This window comes from Muscardinus avellanarius, assembly GCF_963383645.1.
Source record: "Muscardinus avellanarius genome assembly, chromosome: 1".
Taxonomy (NCBI): domain Eukaryota; kingdom Metazoa; phylum Chordata; class Mammalia; order Rodentia; family Gliridae; genus Muscardinus; species Muscardinus avellanarius.
Genome location: NC_137786.1, coordinates 70771031 through 70795887, shown reverse-complemented (window position 1 = coordinate 70795887; position 24857 = coordinate 70771031). Strand labels below are relative to the sequence as shown.

The window sequence follows — 24857 nt, the reverse complement described above, 5'->3', positions numbered from 1 at the left end:
CATTCATTTTTATGATGAAATATATCCTCTTGTGTACAAATGCCACATTTTCTTTTTCATCCATCAGTTGACGGTCATTTGAATGTTTCCATGTCTTAGCTTTTGTGAATACTGCTGAGAAGGGCATAGCAATGAAGACATCTCTTTGACATACTGATTTTAGTTCTTCTGAGTTGTTACCCAGTGGTGGGATTGCTGGGTGATGTGGTAATGCTGTTGTTAATTTTCTCAGGAGCCTTCATACATTTTTCCATAATGGCTTTGCCAGTTAATATTCACACCACTTTCCTTAACTCAAAGAATGTTCCAGACTCCACTTCCATTCTCCCTTTTTATTTCACAGCCTTGAACCCTTGGGCAGGAAATCTAGGTAATAGAAGGACACACATGGTTTATTGTTGTCTTTCATTTTGTAATGTCCAGAATCTTGAATGCTGTTGTTTTTTGAACGATGTTTTCCAGGCAGAAACAACCTGCCTGAAAAATCTGTTCCCTGTTTCTAATGTCTTGGCCTAAAGCAGAGATCTCCTGAATCCCAACATTATCACTTCTAATGAAAAAATCATGCCAATTTGGCACACTTACCAATAAATGTGGGAGAAAAACAAAATGTAAAAAGTATTGGCATGTAAGCAGCACTTGCTTGGCACTGAGCAGTGAGCTGGGTTCTCAGAGCAGATTCTTCCATGGTGGCCTGGGTTGTGGCAGATGTTTGGTTGCCTCTAGTTCTGCCAGGGGTCCACAAAGCATTCTAAATTATGTAGATGAGATTCCGAAATGAGAAAAATCTAAGCACCTTGATGTGGACTGAAATTCCTAAGAATTTAAAAAGGAGTTTTTGCTATATTTACTAGCCATAATTTATGTCTATTAGCTATAGATTTCAATGATCTATCAGTCAAAATTTCTTGAAATTAAATGTACTGAGTTCTTGTTTATTTGTATTTTTTATGTAAATGCCACCATTTTAGAAAAAATATATATATTAAGAGTCTGTGCTGAATTATTCTACTCAGTGGGTTAAACTTTCCATGGGCTTTACAATTTTTTGTAATCCATGCTCTCTTTCATGCCATTCCAAAACAGAGTTACTTTTCTGTAAAATGTTTATAAAAATTCTACCCATTTATTTACTTTGAAGACTACCCCAAAAGTAAAATTTTCTGAGTATGGAAATTCTTGCCAGAAATTTCACCTACCGTTTCCTTCAGTGATATAATCAAGAAACCATCTACAGAAAAATGTATGTGGATTAACCCATAGTATAATAATATGGATAATTAGTCTTTAAAGTTTAAAAGATTTTTTACTGTCAATTAGTATTTGGTCCTCATACTAGTTCTATATACTATAATTCATTATTTGGGATCCTCTTTTTTTTTTTTTTTTTGGTGGTACTGGGGTTCCTGGAAGCCCTTCTACCTCCGGGCTACACTCCCAGACCTATTTTTACATTTTTATTTGGAAACAGGGTCTTCTAAGCCAGCGTGTGTGGCTGGCTTCGAACCTGCGCCATCCTCCTGTCTCTGCCTCCCAAGTGCGGGGATTACAAGCGTGTGCCACCACGCCCGGCTGGGATCCTTATTTTTATTCAACTATGCCTATAATAGAAAATTTCAAAGATATCAAAATGTAGAAGCTAGAAGTATTCTTATTAATTATCTGAGTCTTCCTGGATCTGTATGTGAGAGTTGATCTTAGAATTTTTTTTTAATTTTTATTGGTATATTGTTGTCATACATCTTAGTAGAATGCAAATTGGTAGAGGCAAACATGTGCATATCACTCATTTACCCCTTCATTTTTCCTTTTTCAGAAATTAATTCAGGAGGTAAGCAAAATTGTTTTTCTGTGAATAAAAATGTGAATGTGTGCCGGGGGTGGTGGTGCACGCTTGTAATCCCCGCGCTTGGAAGGCAGAGACAGGAGGATCACGCAGGTTTGAAGCCAGCCTCTCTGGCTTAAGAGACCCTGTTTCCAAATAAAAATATAAAATAGGTCTGGGAGTGTAGCCCGGAAGTAGAAGGGATTCATACTACTTCTTACAAGCATTCATTGGCTCAACATTTTTGCCATAAGTTGCTATCTAGGTTAAAAAAAAAAAAAACAAAGTCATTTAAAATAAAAATTAATTTAATTTGATAAATTGAGGGTTTGAAAGCATTCTTTTAAAAGCCCCTCTTGAAGCTGGGCATGGTGGCGCATGCTTGTAATCCCCGCGCTTGGGAGTCAGAGACAGGAGGATAGCACAGGTTCGAAGCCAGCCGCGCGCGCTGGCTGAGGAGACCCTGTTTCCAAATAAAAATGTAAAAATAGGTCTGAGAGTGTAGCCCGGAGGTAGAAGGGCTTCCAGGAACCCCAGTACCACCAAAAAAAAAAAAAAAAAAAAACCCTCTTGGTGAAATATATAGCTTTAAAGGATATATTGGTGTTAAGTTTTTGTAGTTACAACTTGCAATGCAAAGTTAAGTAAGTGATTCCAGTAAGTTTCATGGAGTCCATATCTTCAAAATATTATGGATTAAATTGCAGATGGAAGAACAAATTGGTGTCACTACTTTAAAAAAAATTTGTGCTAACTACTAAAGTTAAATATTTTTATACTTTTGCCTCAGTTATTTTACTCCAAGTTCTATCCAGGAAAAATTCCATACACTTATGCATCAGGAGACACTTACAGTCCATGCTCTCTGATGCTTTCATTTCCAGCAACACACAGGTCATTAACAATAGAAAGGAAAATGCCTGCAGTACATTTTATAGTGACAAACAGCAGCAACTGAAATGAACTCACTGCGGGCACCTGTAGTGATGCTGCAGAAAAAAGGCACAGAAAAAAATCCACACTGAATAATTATGTTTTGACTATAAGGTACAAATTAGACCAAAAAAAGTTACTGTTTAGGAATACACAGAGAAGTGACAAAATTGTAAACTATACAAAGAATGAGACTGTCCCCCCAAATGCTGGAGATCAATTACTTTGGTCAGGGTGGAGAGGAGGTTTTGAGGGAAAGGGACCTCGAAGGCTTTTTATCAGCTGGCAGAATTTCTCTTCTTGACCTTGGTAGTTGTTAAACAGGCTGTTTCTTTACAAGTGCTCATTTGACTTTATTATTTTGTGCATTTCTCTGTATGTATGTTATTTTTTCAAATGAAGATGTTTAAATAATGTGGAATTTCACTGAGTGGGGTGCAATAGCACCTTTAATTTGTACATGTATAAAATGTTTTAAAATGTTTTCATGTCTTCTATAAAGAAGGAAACTTAAAAGCAAATGCATTCCTCTTATGAGAGTATAAAGCTAAAAGGCATGTAAAAGAAGAATGTAAGAGCCAAAGAGCTTCATTTCTACACAGAAAGCAGCTGTGGATGTGAGGATTAATGTTATAATAGACCAAACAATGTTATATTTGGGTAAGAATGTATCACTCCCTATGGCACCCACATGTGGGAAGAGATAGGATATACAGAGGGAAATGCAACAGCGGGTGGTGTGATATGTGAATGGATTACTGTGAATCTCACTAGATGTATCACTGCAATGCACCATACAAATTTAAAGACAAAATAAACATTAGAGCAAATGCCAGTTAAACCCAAACCATTTAAGAGTTTGACAGAAGTGTGTTGTGTTGTTGTTGAGGTGGTTACTGAGGATTGAACTTTGAGCCCAGGGGCCTTCTATCTCCAAGATAAACCCCAGCCCTTTTTTATTTTGTTCTTAAGTCTTTTAAGTACTTTGTATAGTCTATATATTAGTCTTCTATTAAAGGAATAGCTGGCAAAGATCTCTTATTCTGTAGGCTCTCTCTTTCTAGACTCTTAATGGTTTCCTTTGATGAAGAGACTTTTATTTAGTTTAATGCCATTCACCCTGAACTTTGGGGGGCTTATATGTTGAAGTGTTGGACCTCTACCTTCCTCTATTGTTTTCAGAGACTGATCTTTGATCCATCTTGAGTTTATTCTCATGCAGGGTGAGTGGTAGTAATTTAATTCCATTTTGCTATGAATGGATAACCAGTTTTTTCAAACACCATTTGTTGAAAATGTTGTCTTTTTTCCAGAGAATGTTTGGGGCACCTTTGTCAAAAATCTATTGGCTATAAGTGTGTAGATTTGTTTCTGATCTTCTGTTCTGTTCCACTGATCTATGTGTCTGTTTTTACACCAGTACCAAGCAGGTGTCACTAAGTTGCTAAGACTGAACTTGAACCTGCTAGTACTAAGATTTCATGCATGTGCCACCATGCCCAGCTGAAAAAAAATACTAAAAGTGACAAAAGGAGCTGGATGGTTCTCACCTGTAATCCCATTACTTTGGAGGCTGAGACAGAAGGATCACAGGCTTGAGACTGAAGACAGCCTCAGGAATGTAACCATAGCCAAAGCAACTTAGGAAGACCCTGTTTTAAAATAAAATCGGGGCCAGGCATGGTGACGCACACTTGTAATCCCAGCATTCGAGAAGTGGAGACCAGAAGATCAGAGTTTGTGGACAGCCTCAGCTACTCGTTGAGGCCCTTAGCAACTCATTAATACTCTATTTCAAAAAATTTAAAAAAGACTAAAAACTAGGGCTGGGGTGTAGCTTGGAGGTACAATCCCCCTGGGTTCCATCCCCAGTACCTAAATAAATAAATAAATAAATAAATAAATAAATATACATAAATACATAAATAAAATTAGGCTGGAGGTGTAGCTCAGGTGTAGAATTTCCTTGGGTTCAATTCCCAGTATCCCCTAAAAAAATAAGAATAACAGAATTAAGAGGATAATTGGTAGCAGTTTTCCAAAGTAAGATTTTAGGGTGTCTTTGACTTAGAGGAAAAATTCTAACATCATTAGGTTACTATAATAACTTTAAAATTAAGGGTAGTGGATAGTGTATTTTCCAATTTTTGTTCTTCTTATCACACAAAACAGTACCTTGGAAGACATAGGAAATGGTGCAGAAAGGAAATACTGATAGGTCCTGGTGATGGTTAAGTGTATTGGCAGATAGCTGATATGTTCAAGAAAAAGAATCTGAAATTTAGTTTCACTTGTACCATCCCTATGACTTTGGCAGTTATTTATATTTCCAGTTACTCTCTTCTTCATTTTCTCTAAAAAACAGTAACTAGTTTCAACAATAGTAACTAGTTCATAGCTATATATATTTGCTATGCTTAGTAAAACATTTGATATGCAGTTAAGAATCTGCAAGTGGAAGAATGTGCTAATTCTATTGTTATCTTAAAGTGCTGTTGGGCCATACCCTTATTATTAAAGTACTCATAGAGGTAAACTCTAAATATTATGAATTGTTTATAGAACTTAAACAACAAATTTTGGTTTGAGCAAGAGCTTAAGGATGGCTGTTTGTCAATAATGATTTTCTACAGTAGCTAGTTTTCCTTGGAGTCTGCTGAATATATAAAATGGAAATTATGTCCATATGTCTAAAATTAAAATGCTTATAGAAAGAGAAATAAAGAAAACATAGACAAACCACTTTCTCATTGACAATTTATGTAATACTCCTGCTCAAGTAAAGTTAAATTTCAGATATATAACAGTTCTTATAAATAGATCAAGATATTGTGTGGATATCTTGTGCTTTTATTTGCTGTATCTGTCAACCCTAAATACTAGGAAGTATTTCTAACCTGGGTAGGTGCCCAAAGACACTTGTTCATAGCAACGATTATGTGATGTATTATGGGTGATATAGACTCAACATAAGTTTCTGTTCTTGTAGTACTAAGAACTGAACTCAGTGCTCAGAATTTTCTAGGCAAGCACTCCACCACAATGCCACATTCACAGCCATTTTTAAAACTGGCGCATTATAGTTTCACATCATAATGTGGATCATGTTGACAGTGGCATATATTCACACAGTACTCGGTCCCTCCGTTTCCCCTTTTCCCTCCCTCCCATTACTGAGTGTGTACGTTAATAATGTTATATTTACATGTATTCAAATTATCACATGTAGCTTTTCCATTAGTAAACCACAGCCTTCTTCCCCCTCATCCCTTCCTTCCTGGCTCCCCTGAGGTTTCCCTCCATTATCCGGAGCACTCCTGGTATACGTAATACTCCCTAGCTTGAGCATATTAGAGAAAACATATGTCCCTTATCCTTCTTGCTTGGCTAATCTCACTTAACATAATGTTCTCCAGTTCTTTTCCTCTTCTTACAAATGACTTGATTTTGTTCTTCTTTATTGTTGAGGAGAATTCCATTGTGAGTATTTACCATAATTTTGTAATTCATTCATCTGTTGATGGACACCTAGATTGGTTCCATATTTTGGCTATTGTAGATTGTGCTGCTATGAAGATAGGTATGCATATGTTACAGTAGTTTTCAAGTCTCAACCCCTTTGGAAAGATACCTAAGTAGTGGTATAGCCAGATTGTATGGTGGATACGTTCTTGGTTTTCTAAAAAATCTGCACACTCCTGGGAATTTTTCCAAAGGGCTTAAAATCAGAGAACTACAGTAACGTATGCATACCCGTGTTCATAGCAGCACAATTTGTAAGAGCCAAGATATGGAACCATCGTAGGTCTCCATCAACAAATGAATGGATTGCAAAATTATGGGAAATACATACAGTGGAATTCTCCTCAGCTATAAAGAACAAAATCAGGTTATTCGCAAGGAGGTGGAAAGACCTGGAGAACATTATGTTAAGTGAGATGAGCCAAGCACAGAAAGAGAAAGGACAAATATTTTCTCTAATATGCCCAAACTAGGGAGTAGTAGGGATACGAGAGGGACTCGAGATAATGGAAGGGAAACCTCAGCAAAGCTAGAATGGAAGGGTAGGAAAGGAAGAAGGCTGAGGTTGATTAATGGAGTAGCTACATCTGAATATGTGTAAAAGTATGAATGTAGCATCGCTAACCTGGACACTCATTATTGGAAGGGGGGAAGGGAAATTGGAGGGAGGCACCAAGCACAGTCATAATATATGCCATTTTCTATATATTCCACATAAAAATAAATAAATTCTCTACACTGTTCTCTGAAAGATCTTCCTATGTTACACAGGCTGGCCTCAATATTGAGATCCCAGTACTTCTTTTCCTATGTAGCTGAGATTAAAGGGATGCATTCCCATTCCTGGCCTTTTTGACTTTTTAAATTATTTTTCCAAACTTGTACTAATAATGATATTCTAGAGTATGTAAAAGATCTTTCTAAAATGAAGATAAATTCAAACTAATGCCCCCTTCCAAATTTCTTAAATTCAGTATTAAACTCCCCCAGTTTTCAAATATTAAAGTTCAAAATTCTTCACTTGATTTATGAGGACATAAAAGTCTGCTCTCTATCTTCTTCACAACCACCATACACTGTAGCCCACTAAACACAGGCTCTGTGTATACTCCAGACACAAAGCTTTCAGCTGTCTCTCTGAACACATTGTGTTATTTTATGTTCCCTTTTACAAATTTAACACATCTTCAAAAACTCCTGCTTTTTAGTGGGTGAGTAAAGGAATAGGAGAAGTAAAACTCTATGGATTATAGTTATACTTCCAATCTCACCTGGCTAGTTATAGGTTTCTGATAACACATTATGAGAAAAAAACAAACAGAACATAGTCAAAGTGGAATGCTAAAACTAGAAAGAGCGGCAAGTGAACTAATTTGGCAAGCTGTGCAGCTGACAGGATAGAGTGGATAATTTTGAATAAGGCATTATAATATGCAAAAATATATAAATGATAACATACCATATCAAAAATAGGAAACCAGGAGGAAACATATGCCTTAGGAACATGTAGCAAAAAACAATGGAACAACTGAAGTCATTCCTAGAGCTACAGATTGCTGACATGAATAATAATGAAGTGCATATTAATGTAGATAAACAATTTACAAGGTGTATTATTTATAACTCCATATTACTCAAAGCATTCTCCCAAATCTGCTCAACTCTAAAAACTCAATATTCCCTGGCATGTGAGACAATTTAGTTTTCAATATATGGAATGCCTTTGAGAAATTACATTTTTCTATATAGCATTTGTCATTTTGTATTGTGACTATTGATTTCATTATCTATTTTACTGTAAAAGACTAAGAAGGGAGCAAAACATAGTAATCTCTGGGTGTTTCCTTAGCACCTAGCACAAAACCAAGGATAGAAGGATAGATAGATGAATGGATGAAGGGATGGATGGGTGGTTGGATGGATGGATGGATGGATGGATGCATGGATAGCAGACAAATGGATGAATGTAGTTCATAAGAAGAGGTTCTTTTCAGTGTTTTCCTACCCTATTTTCCATTCAGAGTCATCACACTCCTTTTGAAACATTATCTTCATCTGACCCAAGATAATTTAAACCAGAATTTTTGGTCTTGGAACTTTTTCATTGGTGTCTTTTGAAAACTGCAACATTTAAAAGAAGAATCTATCAGGCCAGGTATATAGCTCAATGATGGAGAGAGTCTCTGGGATTGATCTTTGACACCAAAAATAAAAAAGAAGAAAAAAAGAAAGTGGAAAATAACACAGAAACATTGCTTTATTTCCATTATTTTCCAAATAGAGTATTATTTAGAAGACTAGAAAACTGCCCCAATCAAGGTTCTCTGCTGCAGTACATGTTTGATGATTCTCTGAGTCTCCAATATTTTCAGTTCTTTCTTACTAATTAACAAATACTTATTGCAGGACAAATTATTATGCTGTTTACAAATCAGGTAACATATTCCCTGTGTGTGGCACTAGGGTTTGAACCCAAGCGGTGTTGTTGCACTGAACTACACTCCTGGCTCTAGGGTTTGGAAATTAGAGTGCTGCTAAATTTGATAACATATCTTTTTTTTTTACCTTCTTTTTTCTTTTTATACTTTATTTTATTTATATGTGAAACATATTGAAAATGGTATACATTTAGATTGTGCTTTCATGTCCTCTCCTCCCCATTCCCCTTTTCCCCTCCCAATAATGAGTGTCCAGGTTAACCATGCTATATTTATACTATTACACATATTCAGATGTAGCTCCTCCATTGAACAACCTCAGCTTTCTTTCTCTCCTATCCTTCCATTTTAGCTTTGCTGAGATTTCCCCTCCATTATCTTGAGTCCCTCTGGTATTACCACTACTCCCTAGCTTGGGCATATTAGAGAAAACATATGTCCCTTTTCTTTCTGTGCTTGACTAATCTCACTTAACATAATGTTCTTCAGTTCCTTCCATCTTCTTGCAAATGCTATTATTTTATTCTTCTTTATAGCTGAATAGAATTCCATTGTGTGTATTTCCCATAAATTTGCAATCCATTTACCTGTTGATGGAGATAAATGGATTGGTTCCATATTTTAGCTAATACAAACTGTGCTGCAATGAACATGGGTATGCATATGTTAATGTAGTTCTCTGATTTTAAGCCCTTTGAAAAAATACCCAGGAGTGGTAAAGGCGGATCATATGGTGGATCTATTCCCAATTTTCTAAGAAATCTCCACGCTGATCTCCATAGCAGCTCAACTAGTTTGCACTCCCACCAACAATGTAAAAGAGTTCCTCTTTTCCCACATTCTCACCAGCATTTGTTGTTGTTTGATTTCTTTATGCTTGCCACTCTAATTGGAGCTAGATGAAATCTCAGCATAGTTTTTATTTGCATCTCCCTGATGGCTAGTGATGTTGAACATCTTTCATGTTCATCTATTGGCCATTTGTATCTCTTCTTTTGTGAATTGTCTATTCAGTTCAGTTGCCCATTTCTTGATTGGGTTGTTTGTTTTGCTAATGTAGTCTTTTGAGCTCTTTGTATATTCTGGATATCAGCCCCCTATCAGAGTGGTGGCTGGTAAAGAGCGTCTCCCATTCTGTAGGCTTCCTCTTTAAGTTCTTGATAGTTTCCTTTGATGAGAAGAAACTTTTTCATTTGATGCCATCCCACTTGTTAATTTTTGCTTTAATTTCCTGCGCTTTGGAATCTTGTAGAAAAAGTTACTGCCTGTGCCTATATGTTGAAGTGTTGATCCTATGCCTTTCTCTAATAACTTCACAGTCTCTAGTCTAATTTCTAAATCTTTTATCCATCTCGAGTTGATTCCTGTGCACCATGAAAAATAAGTATTCAGATCAAACTTTCTACAAATAGATAGCCAGTCCTCCCAGTACCATTTTTTGAAAAGGTTTTCTTTTCTTCAGCATATGAGTTTGACTTTGTCAAATATCAGTTGACTATAGATGTGTGTGTTTGTTTCTGTATCTTCTATTCTGTTCCACTGGTCAGTCTGCCTGTTGTTGTGCCAATACCTTGCTGACTTTACTATTATTGCTCTATAGTATAATTTGAGGTCTGGGATTGTGATGCCTCCTGCCTGGTTCTTGTTGCTAAGAATTGCTTTGGCTAGTCTGGGTCTTTTATTTCTCCATAAAAATTCATAACTGATTTTTTGAGGTCTATAAGAAATGGTGTTGGAAATTTTTTTTTTTTTTTTTTGGTGATACTGGGGTTCCTGGAAGCCCTTCTACTTGCAGGCTACACTCCCAGACCTATTTTTTATATGTTTTTATTTGGAAACAGGGTCTCTTAAGCCAGTACGGCTGTCTTCGAACCTGAGTGATCCTCCTGTCTCTGCCTCCCAAGCACAGGGATTACAAGTGTGCGCCACCACACCTGGCATGTTGTTGGTATTTTAATGGGAATTGCATTGAATCTTTAGATCACTTTTGGCAGAATGGCCATTTTGATGATATTTATTCTGCCTATCCATGAGCAAGGGAGATCTTTCCATCTTCCAAGGTCTTCTTCAATTTCTTTCTTTAATGTTTTGTGGTTTTCTCTGTAAATGTCTTTACATCTTTCATTAGGTTTATTCCTAGGTATTTTATTGGTTTTGAGGTTATAGTAAGTGGAATAGTTTTATTTCTTTCACTGTGGATTCATTGTTGGCATAAAGAAGAACATCTGATTTCTTTAAGTTGATTTTGCATCCTGCAACTTTGCTGAATTGGTTAATCAGATCCAGTAGTCTTTTGGTTGAGTTCATTTGATCTTCTAGATAAAGAATCATATCATCTGCAAATAAGAATATTTTAATTCCTCTCTTCCTATTTGAATTCCTTTGATTTCCTTCTCTTGTCTTATTCCTGTGGCAAGTGTCTCAAGGACTATATTAAAAAGGAGAGGTGATAGTGGGCATCCTTCTCTTGTTCTTGACTTTAAAGGGAATTCTTGCAGTTTTTCCCCATTCAATATGATGTTGGCTTTGGGTTTATTGTATATTGCCTTAATGATGTTCAAATATGTTCCTTTTATTCCAATTTTCTACCATGTTTTTAATATATATGGGTGTTGGATTTTGTTGAATGTTTTTTCAGCACCTATTGATATGATCATGTGGTTTTTGTTCTTAGTTCTATTTATGTGGTGAATAACATGTATTGATTTGTGGGATGAAACCAACTTGGTTATGGTGTACAATTCTCTTGATACAGTTTTGAATGCATATAGCTAGTATTTTCTTTAGAATTTTTGCATCTATGTTCATTCAGGATATTGGTCTGTAATTTTACTTTCTTGAGATATCTTTGCTTGGTTTGGGGATTAATTTGATCCTGGCCTCATAGAAGGAATTAGAGAGAATTCCATCTCTTTCAATTTCCTGGAACAAGTTGTGAAGTATTGTTATTAGTTCTTCACTGAAAGTTTTGTAAAATTCAGCTGGAAACCTATCAGGGTCTGGGCTTTTCTTTGATGGCAGAATTTTTATTGATGTTTCTATTTCTTTATTTGCTATTGGTTGGTTTAGGCTTGCTGTGTCCTCTTGGTTCAGTTTAGGTAGGTTATATGTGCTTAGAAATCTATCAGTTTTTTCCATGTTTTCTAGTATGTTGGAGTATAAATTCTCGAAATAGTTTCTGATAATCCTTTGAATTTCCCCACTATCTGTTGTGATGTCTCCTTTTTCATTTCTGATTTTAATAATTTGAGTTGATTCTCTCTTTCTTTTGGTTAGATTGGCCAGGGGTTTGTCAATCCTATTAATCTTCTAACCAGCTTTTTGTTTTGTTGATTCTTTGAATTGTTTTTTCTTCTCTATTTCTTTTATTTCTGTTCTGATTTTAATAATTTCCTGCCATCTGCTGGCTTTGGGATTTGTTGCAGTCTTTCTAGGTCCTTGAGTTGTGTTATTAGGTTGCTTCCTTGACAACTTTCTGTTCTTCTTATGTGGGCACTCAATGCTATGAACTTTACTCTCAACACTGCCTTCAAAGTGTCTCATAGAATTTGGTAAGTTGTTGCTCTATTTTCATTTAATTCCAGAAATTTCTTTATTTCTCCCCTAATTTCTGATCTTACCCACTCATTCAATAATGTATCATTCAATCTCCATGTATTTAAATAGTTTCTTTTGGGTTTCCTGTTGTTGATTTCTACTTTTATTCCATTATGGTCTGAAAAGATGCAGGGAACTATATTACATCTTTTGAATTTGCTGGTGCTTGCTTGTGTCCCAGGATGTCATCTATTTTGGAGGTGACATGGGCTGCTGAGAAGAATGTGTATTCTGTTCTTCCTGGTTGAAATATTCTGTATATGTCTATTAGGTCCATTTGGTTTATAGTTTTCATTAGTTCTGAAGTGTCTTTTACTCATCTTTTGCCTTGAAGGTCTATCAAGTGGTGTGAGAGGTGTATTAAAATCTCGCACTATTATTGTATTTGGGTCTACTTGAGATCTGATGTCCAGGCGGGTTTGTTTTACAAATGTGGCTTCACCCACATTTGGGGCATAGACATTTACTATCATTATATCTTCTTGGTGGGTTGTTCCTTTTGATAAAAGAAAGTGCCCTTCTTTGTCTATTCTGATGCATTTTAGCTTAAAGTGTGTTTTGTTGGATATCAGTGTTGCTACTCCTGCCCATTTTTGGTCTCCATTGGCATGATATATCTTTTTTCATCCTTTCACTTTCAGTCACGAATGTCTTTTGCTGTAAGGTGAGTTTCTGGCAAACAGCATATATTTGGATTATGTTTTTTAATCCACATTGCCAGTCTATGTCTTTTGATTGGAGAGTTAAGTACTTTGACATTCACCATTATTATTTGTTGGATATCAGTGTTGCTATTCCTACCCATTTTTGGTCTCCATTGGCATGATATATCTTTTTTCATCCTTTCACTTTCAGTCACGAATGTCTTTTGCTGTAAGGTGAGTTTCTGGCAAACAGCATATATTTGGATTATGTTTTTTAATCCACATTGCCAGTCTATGTCTTTTGATTGGAGAGTTAAGTACTTTGACATTCACCATTATTATTGAAATATGGTGTTTGTTTCCTGTTATTTTTTGTTCTCTCTTCTGTTGGATATAATATTATTTCTTTTTTACTTAGATGCCTACTGATCAACTTCATCTCTTCCTTGGTTCTGGAGTCTGCTTCTTTTTTCTTCTTTATGTTTTATTTCTTTAAGTATCTTCTCTAGTGTTGGCTTAGAACTCATGAAATTTTTGAATTTCTGCTTATCTTGAAACATTTTTGTTTCTCCATCAATTTTGAATAATAGTTTTGCTGGAGATAGCAGTTTTTGTTGGAAGTTGTTTTCTTCCAGGGTCTGGATCACATCATACCAGTCTCTCCTGACATTCATGACTTGGGTTGTATAGTATGAGGTGATTTTATTGTTTTGCCCCTAAATGTCACCAGTCCTTTTGTTCTCATTGCTTTTAAGATTCTTTCCTTGGCCTCTATGTTGGTCATTTTGATTATTACATGGTATGGGTAGGTTCTTCTTTGATCTTGTCTTAATGGTATTCTGTATGTTTCCTGAATGTGAAGATCCAAGTCTATTTCCATATTTGGAAAATTCTCTGAAATTATTTCTTTCAAGAGATTATGGATATCCTTGGTCTGTACCTCTATCCCTTCTTCAATGCTGTTTATCTTTAAGTTAGGACACTTCATATTGCCCCATACTTGTTGGATGTTTAGGTTTTATTGCTGTAATGATTTCTGTATGCTATTGACTGTTTTTGGTTTTGAATAAATTGTCTTCTAACAGTGATATTCTACTTTCCATTTTATCTAATCTTCCAGAATTTATTTCTATTGCTGTCTTCATTTCATTTATTGGCTCTTTCATTTTATTCCAGATCTCTTTCTGATTCTTTCTTAGTGTTTCTACTTCCTCTTTCATTTTCTGTAGACTTGTTTTAAAGCCTTTCATCATATTGTAGATCAAGATTCTGAACTCTCCTTCTTGCATTGCTTGTAGGTCAGTATTCGTGATTTCTGTTGTCTCTTCATTATTCCTGGTTCTCATATTTTCAAGGTTCTCAGGCCTGTTTTTCTTAAATCTTCCCATTGTTTGTGAGTATTATGTCCAATCCAATATTAGTATTAGGAATTTATCGGTGTCAGCAGGTTAGCAGTACTTTTTCCAATGGTGAGGTTTGGGTGATGGGGAAGGAGCCGGGGTGATGTGTATAGGAGTCAGGTTAGGTAGAGGATATGTTTAGGTTGAGTAAGAATTTAAGTATAATAAGGTAATATCTTGTTGAGAATGAAAGAGAGTTAGATAGTATGACTCTTTAGTTAGTAGAGTATTTAAGTTTGGAGACATGAAGTACCTTGGATATTAAATAAGGAGATACAGTATGGGAAAAAGTTTTGAGGGAAGTGAGTAGATAGGCTTGAGTGGGGAAGGTTGTAAGAGGGACGGGGGAAGGAGCAAACAAACACAAATAAAGTATCAACACAAAATACAAAAGCTAACTATTATATAATCAAAGACAAAAAAACGAAAGAGGAAAAAGAAATAAAGGAAAAAAAACAATATGAAGGAGGAAAAAGGACAAAAATAAAATAAAAAGAACTAGCAACTGTGTGAGACCAAAAAACAAAGCAAACTATCAAACCTATAAAAAAAAAGGAAAGGAAAAGAAAGAAGGGGAATAAAAAGATTAAAAAAAAACCCAGCTAATTTACAAATATGGGATCAGGTCCATATAATATCTTAATGTCTGACTGGGCATGGTGGAGCACACTTGTAATCCCCATGCTTTGGAGACAGAGACAGGAGGATTGTGCAGGTTCCAAGCCAGCCGTGTACACTAGCTTAAGAGACCCTGTTTCCAAATTTAAAAAAAAAAAAAGTATAAAAATAGGTCTGGGAGTGTATCCCGGAAATAGAAGGGTTTCCAGGAACCCCAGTGCCACCAAATTATAATATATATATATGTCTGATTGCTGTGGTATCTTTCAGAGTATAATTCAATGTCTCTTAATTTGTCCTGTATTTCCATCCTGTAGTCCACGCCTCTGCACTCTCTACCCTGGACTCAGGCCTGTGCTTCCTTACTGCAGGGTTGGAGGGTGTCCAAAGTATAATTGGAACCTCCCCTGAGATCCTGTTCAGGTATTGCACCTTGAGGACCTTTCCTGTGTCTCTGGAAATTCTAACTGGGCTAGTCCGTGGGGTTCCAAGGTGCACCCTGGCTGCAGGGGGTTGCTGTAGGATTCCGGGCACACACAATTACCGCCAAAGCACTGCTGGGTCCCGGGGGGCGGACTGGATCCACAGCTATCACTGGTCCCCGGGTGTAGGTTGGCACAGTCGCCTAGCACCTGGTCCTGGGCAGGGTAAGGTCCACAGGGCTAGCGCTGGACCCAGGGTGCAGCTGGGCACTCTAGGCTAGTGCCGAGTCTCAGGGTGCGGAGCAGGTACAGAGAGCTAGCATTGGGTCCAGGGATGCAAGCGGGGTGCACAGGCTAGCTTCCGTTTTGGGCTTGGGCAGGGCGCTCAAGACTAGCACTGGGTCCAGGGCGTGGGCCGGGTATACACGGCTAGTGCTGGACCCGGGGCGCTGGTTGGGCACCCAAGGCTAGCGCTCATATCAGGGTGCAGGTGGGGCACACACAGCTAGCGCTGTCCTGGGGAGTGGGCAGGGCCTGCAAGGCTAGCGCTGGGGCTCAGGCAGCGTGCACAAGACTAGCGCTGGACCTGGGGCGAGGGCTAGGCGCACAGGGGGAGCGCCAGATCTAGGGGTGTAGGCTAGTGCAGGTTCTGGGGCACAAGCAGGGCGCACAAGGATAGCACTGGATCCTGGGGCAGGGGGAAAAGGTGCCCAGGGCTAGCACCAGACCTAGGGCGAAGGCTTAGTCCTGCAGCTTCTCTAAACGCACGCAGATACCTGGCTTCCTTGATCCAAGTGTCTGGAGGACTCGCTGTACCACTTTGGTCCTGCCTTTGATGAGCACACGGGCTTCTGGCTCTGGCACTGCACACTGCTTAAGATGTTGGGGCTCTATTTCTGTTTTCAAACTCTTGGGGTATTTTGCCACAATGTGTCAGTCAGGTCCAGGGATTGCGCTTTGGACCCGCCACCCCCGCTAGCGCTGGCGGTTCGACTACAGATCCGATGCTTGATTTTTTTTTTTTTTTCCCCAGTGTATCTCGCAGTTCAGCATTTCTGGTTTCCTTCTGCCGAGGTTCCTGGATCTGTTTTGGTTCCTGAGACATATTTATTTTGTTGGTTAAGATGCTGCCTTCTTGGTAGTTGAACTTTTATTTCAGCCACTGAGAAGTGCTGTGTACCACAGTCACCATTTTTTCGATAACATATCTTTTGAGATAGTTTGTACTTTTGTAAAAGTTTTCCACGAAGGAGGAAAAAAGGACACTGGGATTTGGGGGTCTTCTATTATATGTTTTTCTTGTAACTTTTATCAGTGTTTTTCATATCATTGATTATTTGAGTTACAGAGGCACCTATTGATTAGCTCTACCCTCATCTACTTCTCCCATGATTTGGACTTTACTAGTACCTTGTAACTACTACTTTATTTTATTGGCCAAGTAACTGATTATGATCAAATATCAAACAAGAATTCACAGCCCCCCAAATCAGTGTTTCTTCCTGATGTTCATGGGAATGGGTATGTTCTTTGGGGATAAAAAAGACACAAATTTGCTAAGGGAGTGTTTAGGTAAAATTTGGTCTCTAGAAGGATTGAATGTCCCAGTCTAAAATTTTTTCAGTATTAAAACACCAAGTCTACAAAGTAAATGTATCTAAACTACGGGATTTTGGTATCCACCTAAGGAGTTCTAAGGGAATTCAAGATAACTGAGACAGTGATGATACAAGAATATAAACTATTACAGTTCCTACTCTGTAGGGTACAAAGGTGAGATAGACTGAAAATTAATTAATGAACTAATTAACTAATTAAATGGTTGTTTTTAATATTTAGAGGAGGCCCCAGGGAATCAGACTTTAGAAATTTTCATTCCAATTTTGGGCAGTTAGTGAGTCTATAATGAAGATTAGGATTATTGCATTCTTAAATATAATTCTCTGGGGAGAAGAAAAATGGTTTCTATGCAAGAAAGGACCAAATAAGAAACAGGTGATATAATTATGGTTTTCAAAACTTTATTGATAACCTGATTTCAAGAGCAGTAATTTGAACAGTATTGGTTCTGATAAAGATCCAATACAAAGAACAAAAGGAATGACAGTAGTTATTAGGATACAGATGTATATAAGAAAACGTTCTAAGGAATGAGTATTCAAATTAGTCTTAGTGAATATATGAGTAATTTGTAAGTTATTGAAGGAATCAATTCTTCAGACTAGCAGTCTCATGGGTTGGCAATATTTCTGTTAGGAATAGGGTAGACTGTCCATATACCTTTATAGATCTGTTAAAAAAAAGATAAGTCAAATACAACATAATAAGTAAAAGCAAAGTGTCATAATTTCTGCATGTAAAATGAATGCATCCTTGTAATAAGTTACAACAGAGACAGGGACCAGGAATCCTAATAGAGAAGTGCTTTGCTTCCAAGAAATTTATGCTTCATTGCAAACACATTCAACTAATTTTTTCTCATCTCTTATTTCCTTTTTTTCTTCACCCGAAAGAAAAATAACAGAGAAAACACCTCACATAGACAGGAGTGAGTCAGGAGATACAGTGTGGTCTCTGGGCCTTGGTTTCAGAACATAGTAGGCATCAAGGCATCATAGTTTTATGTTTTTCTGGGCTCAGATGGCTGCTGTGATCATACTTCAAGTTTTCTTTTCTTTTCTTTTCTTTTCTTTTTTTTTTTTTTTTTTTTTTGGTGGTACTGGGGTTCCTGGAAACCCTTCTAACTCTGGGATACACTCCCAGACCTATTTTTTTATATTTTTATTTGGAAACAGGTTTTCTTAAGCCAGCAAGGCTGCCTTTGAATCTGTGCTATCCCCGTCTCTGCCTCCCAAGCATGGGGGATTACAAGCATGTGCCACCACGCCCGGCATACTTCATGTTTTCAAAGAGGTTATTTTTTTTAAAACAGTTTCCATGAGAAAGTTATATAAACTAAAACCTCAAAAATATGGTTATTATATTATAAATGAACCTTAAGTCAAATCAAGTAAGGAAATTCTTATTTTGTAAAAGAACTGTTGGGTTAAATCATTCTTAGATATAAAAATAATCTACTATATTCCACGATATTTAGAACAGATGTGGGCTTTTTTCTGAAAATGATAATGACTTCATCTGTGGCAAATAGAACTGCATGTGATTTATCACAAAGATGTTTAATTTTCATCTCATTACATTAAATTCTGAGAACATGTATATCTAGTCTTTAATTAAACATGATTTATACAAATTGAGGTCAGTTTCCATTTAGATTACTTACAGTGTTAATCACAGTGCAAATAGCCTTTACCACTGAAGAGACTGCACTAATATATCAATGCTTCTGTGTGATTTGCATCTGTTCTCTGAGCCTGCCCATTGCTGGATATGTACATGTGTCGATGTGTTTGGCTCAATGTGATACTTTATTAAAGAATATCAGTCATTTAAAATGGCATTTACATTTTAATAAAATTAGATTTAGGTCATCTTTAGGGAAGCATATGAGCTTTATTGAGGGAAGTGGAGGTACAGTAAAAGAGGAAGCCATGATAAAGACGCTACATTCCAGAGCATGGGTAGACTTAAGTTCCAGAGAAAGGGTCTAAGAAAGGGTTACTTCTACAGTGTAAAACAGCCTAAGTAGTTTTTGAGTTAAAAAAAAAATCTTTGAAAAGTGTAAATTTAAGCAATTGAGTTTAAACAATGGAAAGTATTTTTTATTTAGCAAAAATTGAGCTTATCTATGAAGCATTTCCACTTTTGTAAATTCAGTTTTAATTCATTCCAACTCATTTTAACCTTTCAGTAAAGGTGTTATCTGTCAAGGGTTTTTATTTGTTTTTAGAATTAGATGTCCTAAATTATAACTTGCTTTGTTGATGTTTGAGTATTCTAGCGAGACCCTGTTTTAAATAAAAAATAAAATAGGCCCAGGAGTAGTTCACACGTACACTGGTACATGCAGACACACATGCACACACAGTTTATCAGGAAACGTTTATTGGGCACCCTGGTCTTCCAGGTAGAGTGTAGCATTTCAGAAGTACAAAGAACAGGGCAGGGCAGGAGAGGCATATATGGAGCCTGCCATCTGATTAGGTAAAGGGGTGTGAAGAATATAAATAGACAACTGCCAAGAATGCCATTTAGGTCCATAAAATGCTTTAAAACAAAACCACCAAAAACAGATTTGGGAATTCAGGACAGTTTGATGGGAGTAGATGATGGGAGGCAAAGGTGATGGTGAAGTAGCCCGATCTCAACTACTTTACTAGCTCCTTTGGACCGAGCACAGTGCTAAGCCTAGAAGGAATGATTGTTAATATCAGGGATTGATATTTGACTGAATTAGACATTAGGTCTTTTTGCATTCAAATCATACTTATTTTCACTGTTTTCCAAAATTAGCCTGGAAATTAGTATAATTTGCTGAATGTTTTCTATTTCAACTAGTTTTGCAATGAGTGATAATGGTATATTCAAGGTAGGTCCCTTTAGTCATCCTAACTTTAGAAACTCTTGAATGAGATTAGGAAGTGATCATCATTTACATTTATTATACTTTGCATGTAACGAGCGTTAGCTATTAACTCTAATTTGCTTCTCATCGCATTCATCAAAGGCAAACTATTTAGAAACTAAAACATCTTTGTCAGTTAGAATTTTAATGAATTAAGATGAAATGAGACAGTGTTAATTGGCATTTGCAGTGGGGTGGTTTCTAGATCATGTAAGTGAAACCAATTCATCTCTCTATCAGGGTTAATTTGTTTGATTTAATTCCAAGGATACACTGAATATTTCCCCAAACTGTTCAAATTTATTTTCAGAATTGGAATGGTTTAGTTCTGTTGTTCTTTCACTTGGATTCTCAAGTCTATTTGAAATTGATTAAATTTGATTTTTAATGACGTGCTAGTTAAGCAGCATTTGTATTTTTGGCACATGCACACTCAAAGAAATATTATTTTTCAGAATTTTAGTTTAAAATGCCTAAACCTCCTAATGTCCAATCTTTTTGCCAATAATTTCCTTCCTCTAATTTTGTTTTTCTCAGATATAAATGAATGTGAAGCTGAACCTTGCAAAAATGGTGGTATATGTACGGATCTTGTTGCTAACTATTCCTGTGAGTGCCCTGGAGAATTTATGGGAAGAAACTGTCAATATAGTAAGTATTTATCTATAGTAAGTATTTATATTTGTATTTATATATCCTCCATTTATTATGGAATCAGGGCCAAAATCAATATCATTTGCTTTCAAAGTGCATAACTGATTGAAATGGCAATTTCCATATCTGTCATTTTCAATATTATAGTAGGCATATATTTTCCAGGATATGCTCCCATCCCATATACAACAGGTATAAGAGTAGCATGGTAACCTGAACAGGCAGCAGTTCCTCTGATTCTCCAGCCTTTTTCTTGCATGGGTCATATTTTCTTATTGACTATGTTACAACCTAACTTTGTATCACCAGAGTGTTTACCTTGGATCAAAAAAGTCACTGGGATCAGATGTCATCTAAGGAAAATAAAAATAAATAGCATTCATAGTGACACATTTATATATGCTCCCAAGTGTACTTTGTATTGGTCTATTTCCTTCCTCCACCCGTCTGTCCCCCTTTCCTTTTCAACCTCCTCCCCCAATCTCCATCCACTCTTCTATGGTTTGGGTTTTTTTGTTTTTTGTTTGTTTGTTTGTTTGTTTTTGTTTGTTTGTTTTTATTTTTTCTGAACTGAGCTCGCTTTTTTTTTGTCTCTAGCTTTTACATATGAGATTAAACATGCAGCCCTCAATTTTCTCAGTCTAGCTTATCTCACTTAGCATTATGCTTTGAGCATAAATAAAGGCATCACTATGACTATCATGATTATGATCATTGTAATGCACTAATATAATTATTTAATATAAAAATAATTAAAAGTTGGAAATAAGCTGGGTATGATGGGAATCCACACCAGTTTGAAGAACAACCTCAGGAACTTAGTGAGGCTCTCAGCCACCTAGCAAGACCCCATTCCAAATAAAATATAAAAAAAAGGGATGAGGATATCTCTCAGAGGTAGAATGCCTATGGGTTCAATCCCTAGTAATAACACACACACACACACACACACACACACACACACACACCTAGAAACAATCTAGATGTCTTTTTATAGGATTCATAGTAAAGAAACTACATATTTATTCATATAATAAAATGTATACAGACATTAAAAATGACATATTTGTTTACATGAAAAGAAGCTCATGATAGTCTCAAGTAATAACACAGTAAGAAAAATAAAATATAGAGATATAGAAGGATCCAGTTGACCTCTCCCACACATCGGCAGGGATTTTACATACAATTTGTATTCTTGAATGCTAAGAGTTTTGAGGTGATAGACCAAGTGGCAGGATAATTATTTGCATGAAGTGTTTACTAAGAGACAAAGTGGACTGAAAATCACAGTCCAACTACATGCTGCTGATTTTTCTCAGTGTCTGCAACTACTACCATCTTATATTTTACCTGAATTTTCATTTTCAAGTAGTATTCTAAAGCAGTTTTGACCAAGATAATGAAATGTCAACCAGCATACTAGTTGGTACTCCATGAATACTAAATGCTGATAGAAAATTGCATCACTTTTGAAATGGTAAATGTTTAATCCTTAGCCAAATGCTATGTTGTCTGTAATTCCAGTACTTGGGAGACAGAAGGATTACAAACTCAAAGCCAGCCTCAACAGCTTAGGGATTCCCTCTTTCAAATTTAAAAATAAAATAAAAATAAAAAGAACTGTGTGTGTTACTCAGTGGTAGAGTATACCTGGGTTCAATCCCTAGTACCACAAAGAGACAAAACACACACACACACACACACACACACACACACTAATCCTTTAATAGTTGACATAAAGTTTACCTGGAAAAGTTAGAAAAATTATTAAAATTATCTGCTAATTATATTTTAGATAAGTTAAGGCAATAATACCTGATTTAAATGATTTAATGTAAATGTCTAGATATAGTTTCTTCAACTTATTGTTTACTTGGAAAATCTTTATTTTATATTTATTTATTTTTGTGGCACTGGAGATTGAACCCAGGGACATTCTACCTTTAAACTACACTCTCAGACCTGTTTATTATTCTTTATTTTTATTTATTTATTTACTTATTTTGTGGGTCTGGGGATGGAACCCAGGGGCATTCGACCTCCGAGCTACACTCCCTACCCTATTTTTTATTCTTTATTTTGAAACCTGGTCTCACTGAGTTGCAGAGGGCCTCACTAATATTCTTTATTTTTATTTATTTCATTTATTTTTTTTTTTTTTTTTTTTGGTGGTACTGGGGTTCCTAGAAGCCCTTCTACCTCCGGGCTACACTCCCAGACCTATTTTATATTTTTATTTGGAAACAGGGTCGCTTACGCCAGCGCGGCTGGCTTCGAACCTGCGCAATCTTCCTGTCTCTGCCTCCCAAGCGTGGGGATTACAAGCGTGCGCCACCACGCCCAGCTAATATTCTTTATTTTAAAATAGGGTTGCAGAGGGCCTCACTAAGTAGCTGAGGCTGGCTGTAAACCTGCAATCTTTCTGTCTCGGCCTCCCAAGTACTGGGAATACAAGCATGTGCCACCACTCCTGGCTTTATACTTTTATTTTTATTATAAAATATTTGATAAGTTTTAATTTTCATTTAATTGAAATTGCTGTTGATGGATAAGTGAAAGTCATATAGGCGTTCCTATAGTATTTAGTATTTATATAGTATTTATTATACCATTACAACTATCCTTCTAGCTAATTTTCTTATTTAGATGGCCCCAATGTTTTTAAATGATATAAGCTCAAGTGTTCAGGTGGTCATTTCCATAAACAGCCTTAAAGGGAAATGATGATAAACTGGGATGAGAAACGTATTCTCATAAGAATAGATAACACTTTCCCTATATGTTTAACAGAATGTGACGTTTAAACCAGAGTAAGTACAATGGAAATTGATAGCACATTAGCTAACTAATTTAAAACTAACTAGAATTGTTTTCACTTATTGGGCTCTGTGGCCCCAAGTAGCCATATACATTTCCCTCTTGGCTGTTTAAATGGTACATGATTAAATTTCAGGAATGGCACTCAAACTCATTCCCACCACTGACACTATTTCTGGAAATTAAGATCGTTATCAAGGGAGCTCTTGTGAAGCAACATCACTAAATTATTATGCCAAAAAAATTAAGATGTGAATGAATTCAGAGGGCTTTATGGAAAATAAAAGCTCTCAGCTTTAACTGAATATAAAGTAATATTTCAAAATAACAAATTTTCTAGTTTTTTATAAAAACTCAGTAAAATAACCTGTATAATTTCATAGGCTAAATTTTAAGAACAAATATGATACACTCAGATATATTTTAAAAATTATAAATTAATATTTTATGTTTATTTTTGAGCATCTATAGCCCTTTAACCTTGATAACAAGTGAACTGGTATTTACAAACACACAAATATAGACTCATTATACAATATGTTTGTATATTTATTTTTGATATCAATATGTAATACCAAATACCTTTGTGTAATTGAAGGTTTATTCAAAGAAAAAGATAACACATTTTATAAATAAATAAATGATGTGTTTTCTATTCTTAACACAACTGTTGTTTCTGCAAAGATGAATATGTAAATTACAAATATATTGCTCAATTATCTTGTCACTAATTATCATATTAGAATATTGATATTAATTTTAGACTTTATTGTGTCCCAAGCATTGTTCTAAGTACTGTAAATATCAATTTATTTAATATTCTTATCAATCTTTGGAGTAGTTACTTTTATTATATCCTCCATTTTACATAGAAAATTGGGCTCCTGAATGACTAAATAATTTGATTTGGTTCACGTGTTTAGTAAAGTCCAGTGTCAGCTTCAGTCCCAACCACTGCAGCTGAGGAGCCTGTGATCCTGATCTGCTCCTTGCAGGTTAACAGGAGTATTGTTGATTCCACTGTGTACATTTGGACATGACAACTTTGACCAGTGGTAGCAACATTAGAAGGAAAAATATAGGCTATGCATTCAAATACAACTGGGGTTTTAACTATGACGTTTTGTATTTGTAATTTCACATCCTGAACAAATTAGTTACCCTTTCTAAGCCACAAATGCCTCATCTGGACTCTGTGCTATGAGCTTCACATTCCATTTCTTGCATATTTTGTAGTTAGATAATAGTTCTGAGTATTTATAGGCTGAATTATTTCATTTGATTTACATTGAGAGACAGGTTTAAATTATTATCATATATATGCAGGGCATGGTGGCGCACACTTGTAATCCCAGCATTCGAGAGGCTGAGACAGAAGGATCATGGTTTGAGGACATTCTTAGCTACTCAGTGAGGCCCTTTGCAACTCAGTGAGACTCTGTTTCAAAGTAAAGAATAA

At 36.2% G+C, this 24857-nt stretch overlaps 1 protein-coding gene across 2 annotated transcripts in view; it reads left to right on the top strand.

The window, feature by feature from the left end:
• EDIL3 (EGF like repeats and discoidin domains 3) overlaps positions 1–24857 on the top strand; it is a gene marked incomplete at both ends in the record, with an annotated part of 431096 nt that overhangs the window by 234828 nt on the left and 171411 nt on the right. For both annotated transcript variants that reach the window (XM_080696996.1, XM_080696995.1), the window contains one exon: positions 20462–20575. In XM_080696996.1, coding sequence (XP_080553122.1) covers positions 20462–20575 — 114 coding nt within the window. The remainder of the gene's footprint in view (positions 1–20461; positions 20576–24857) is intronic.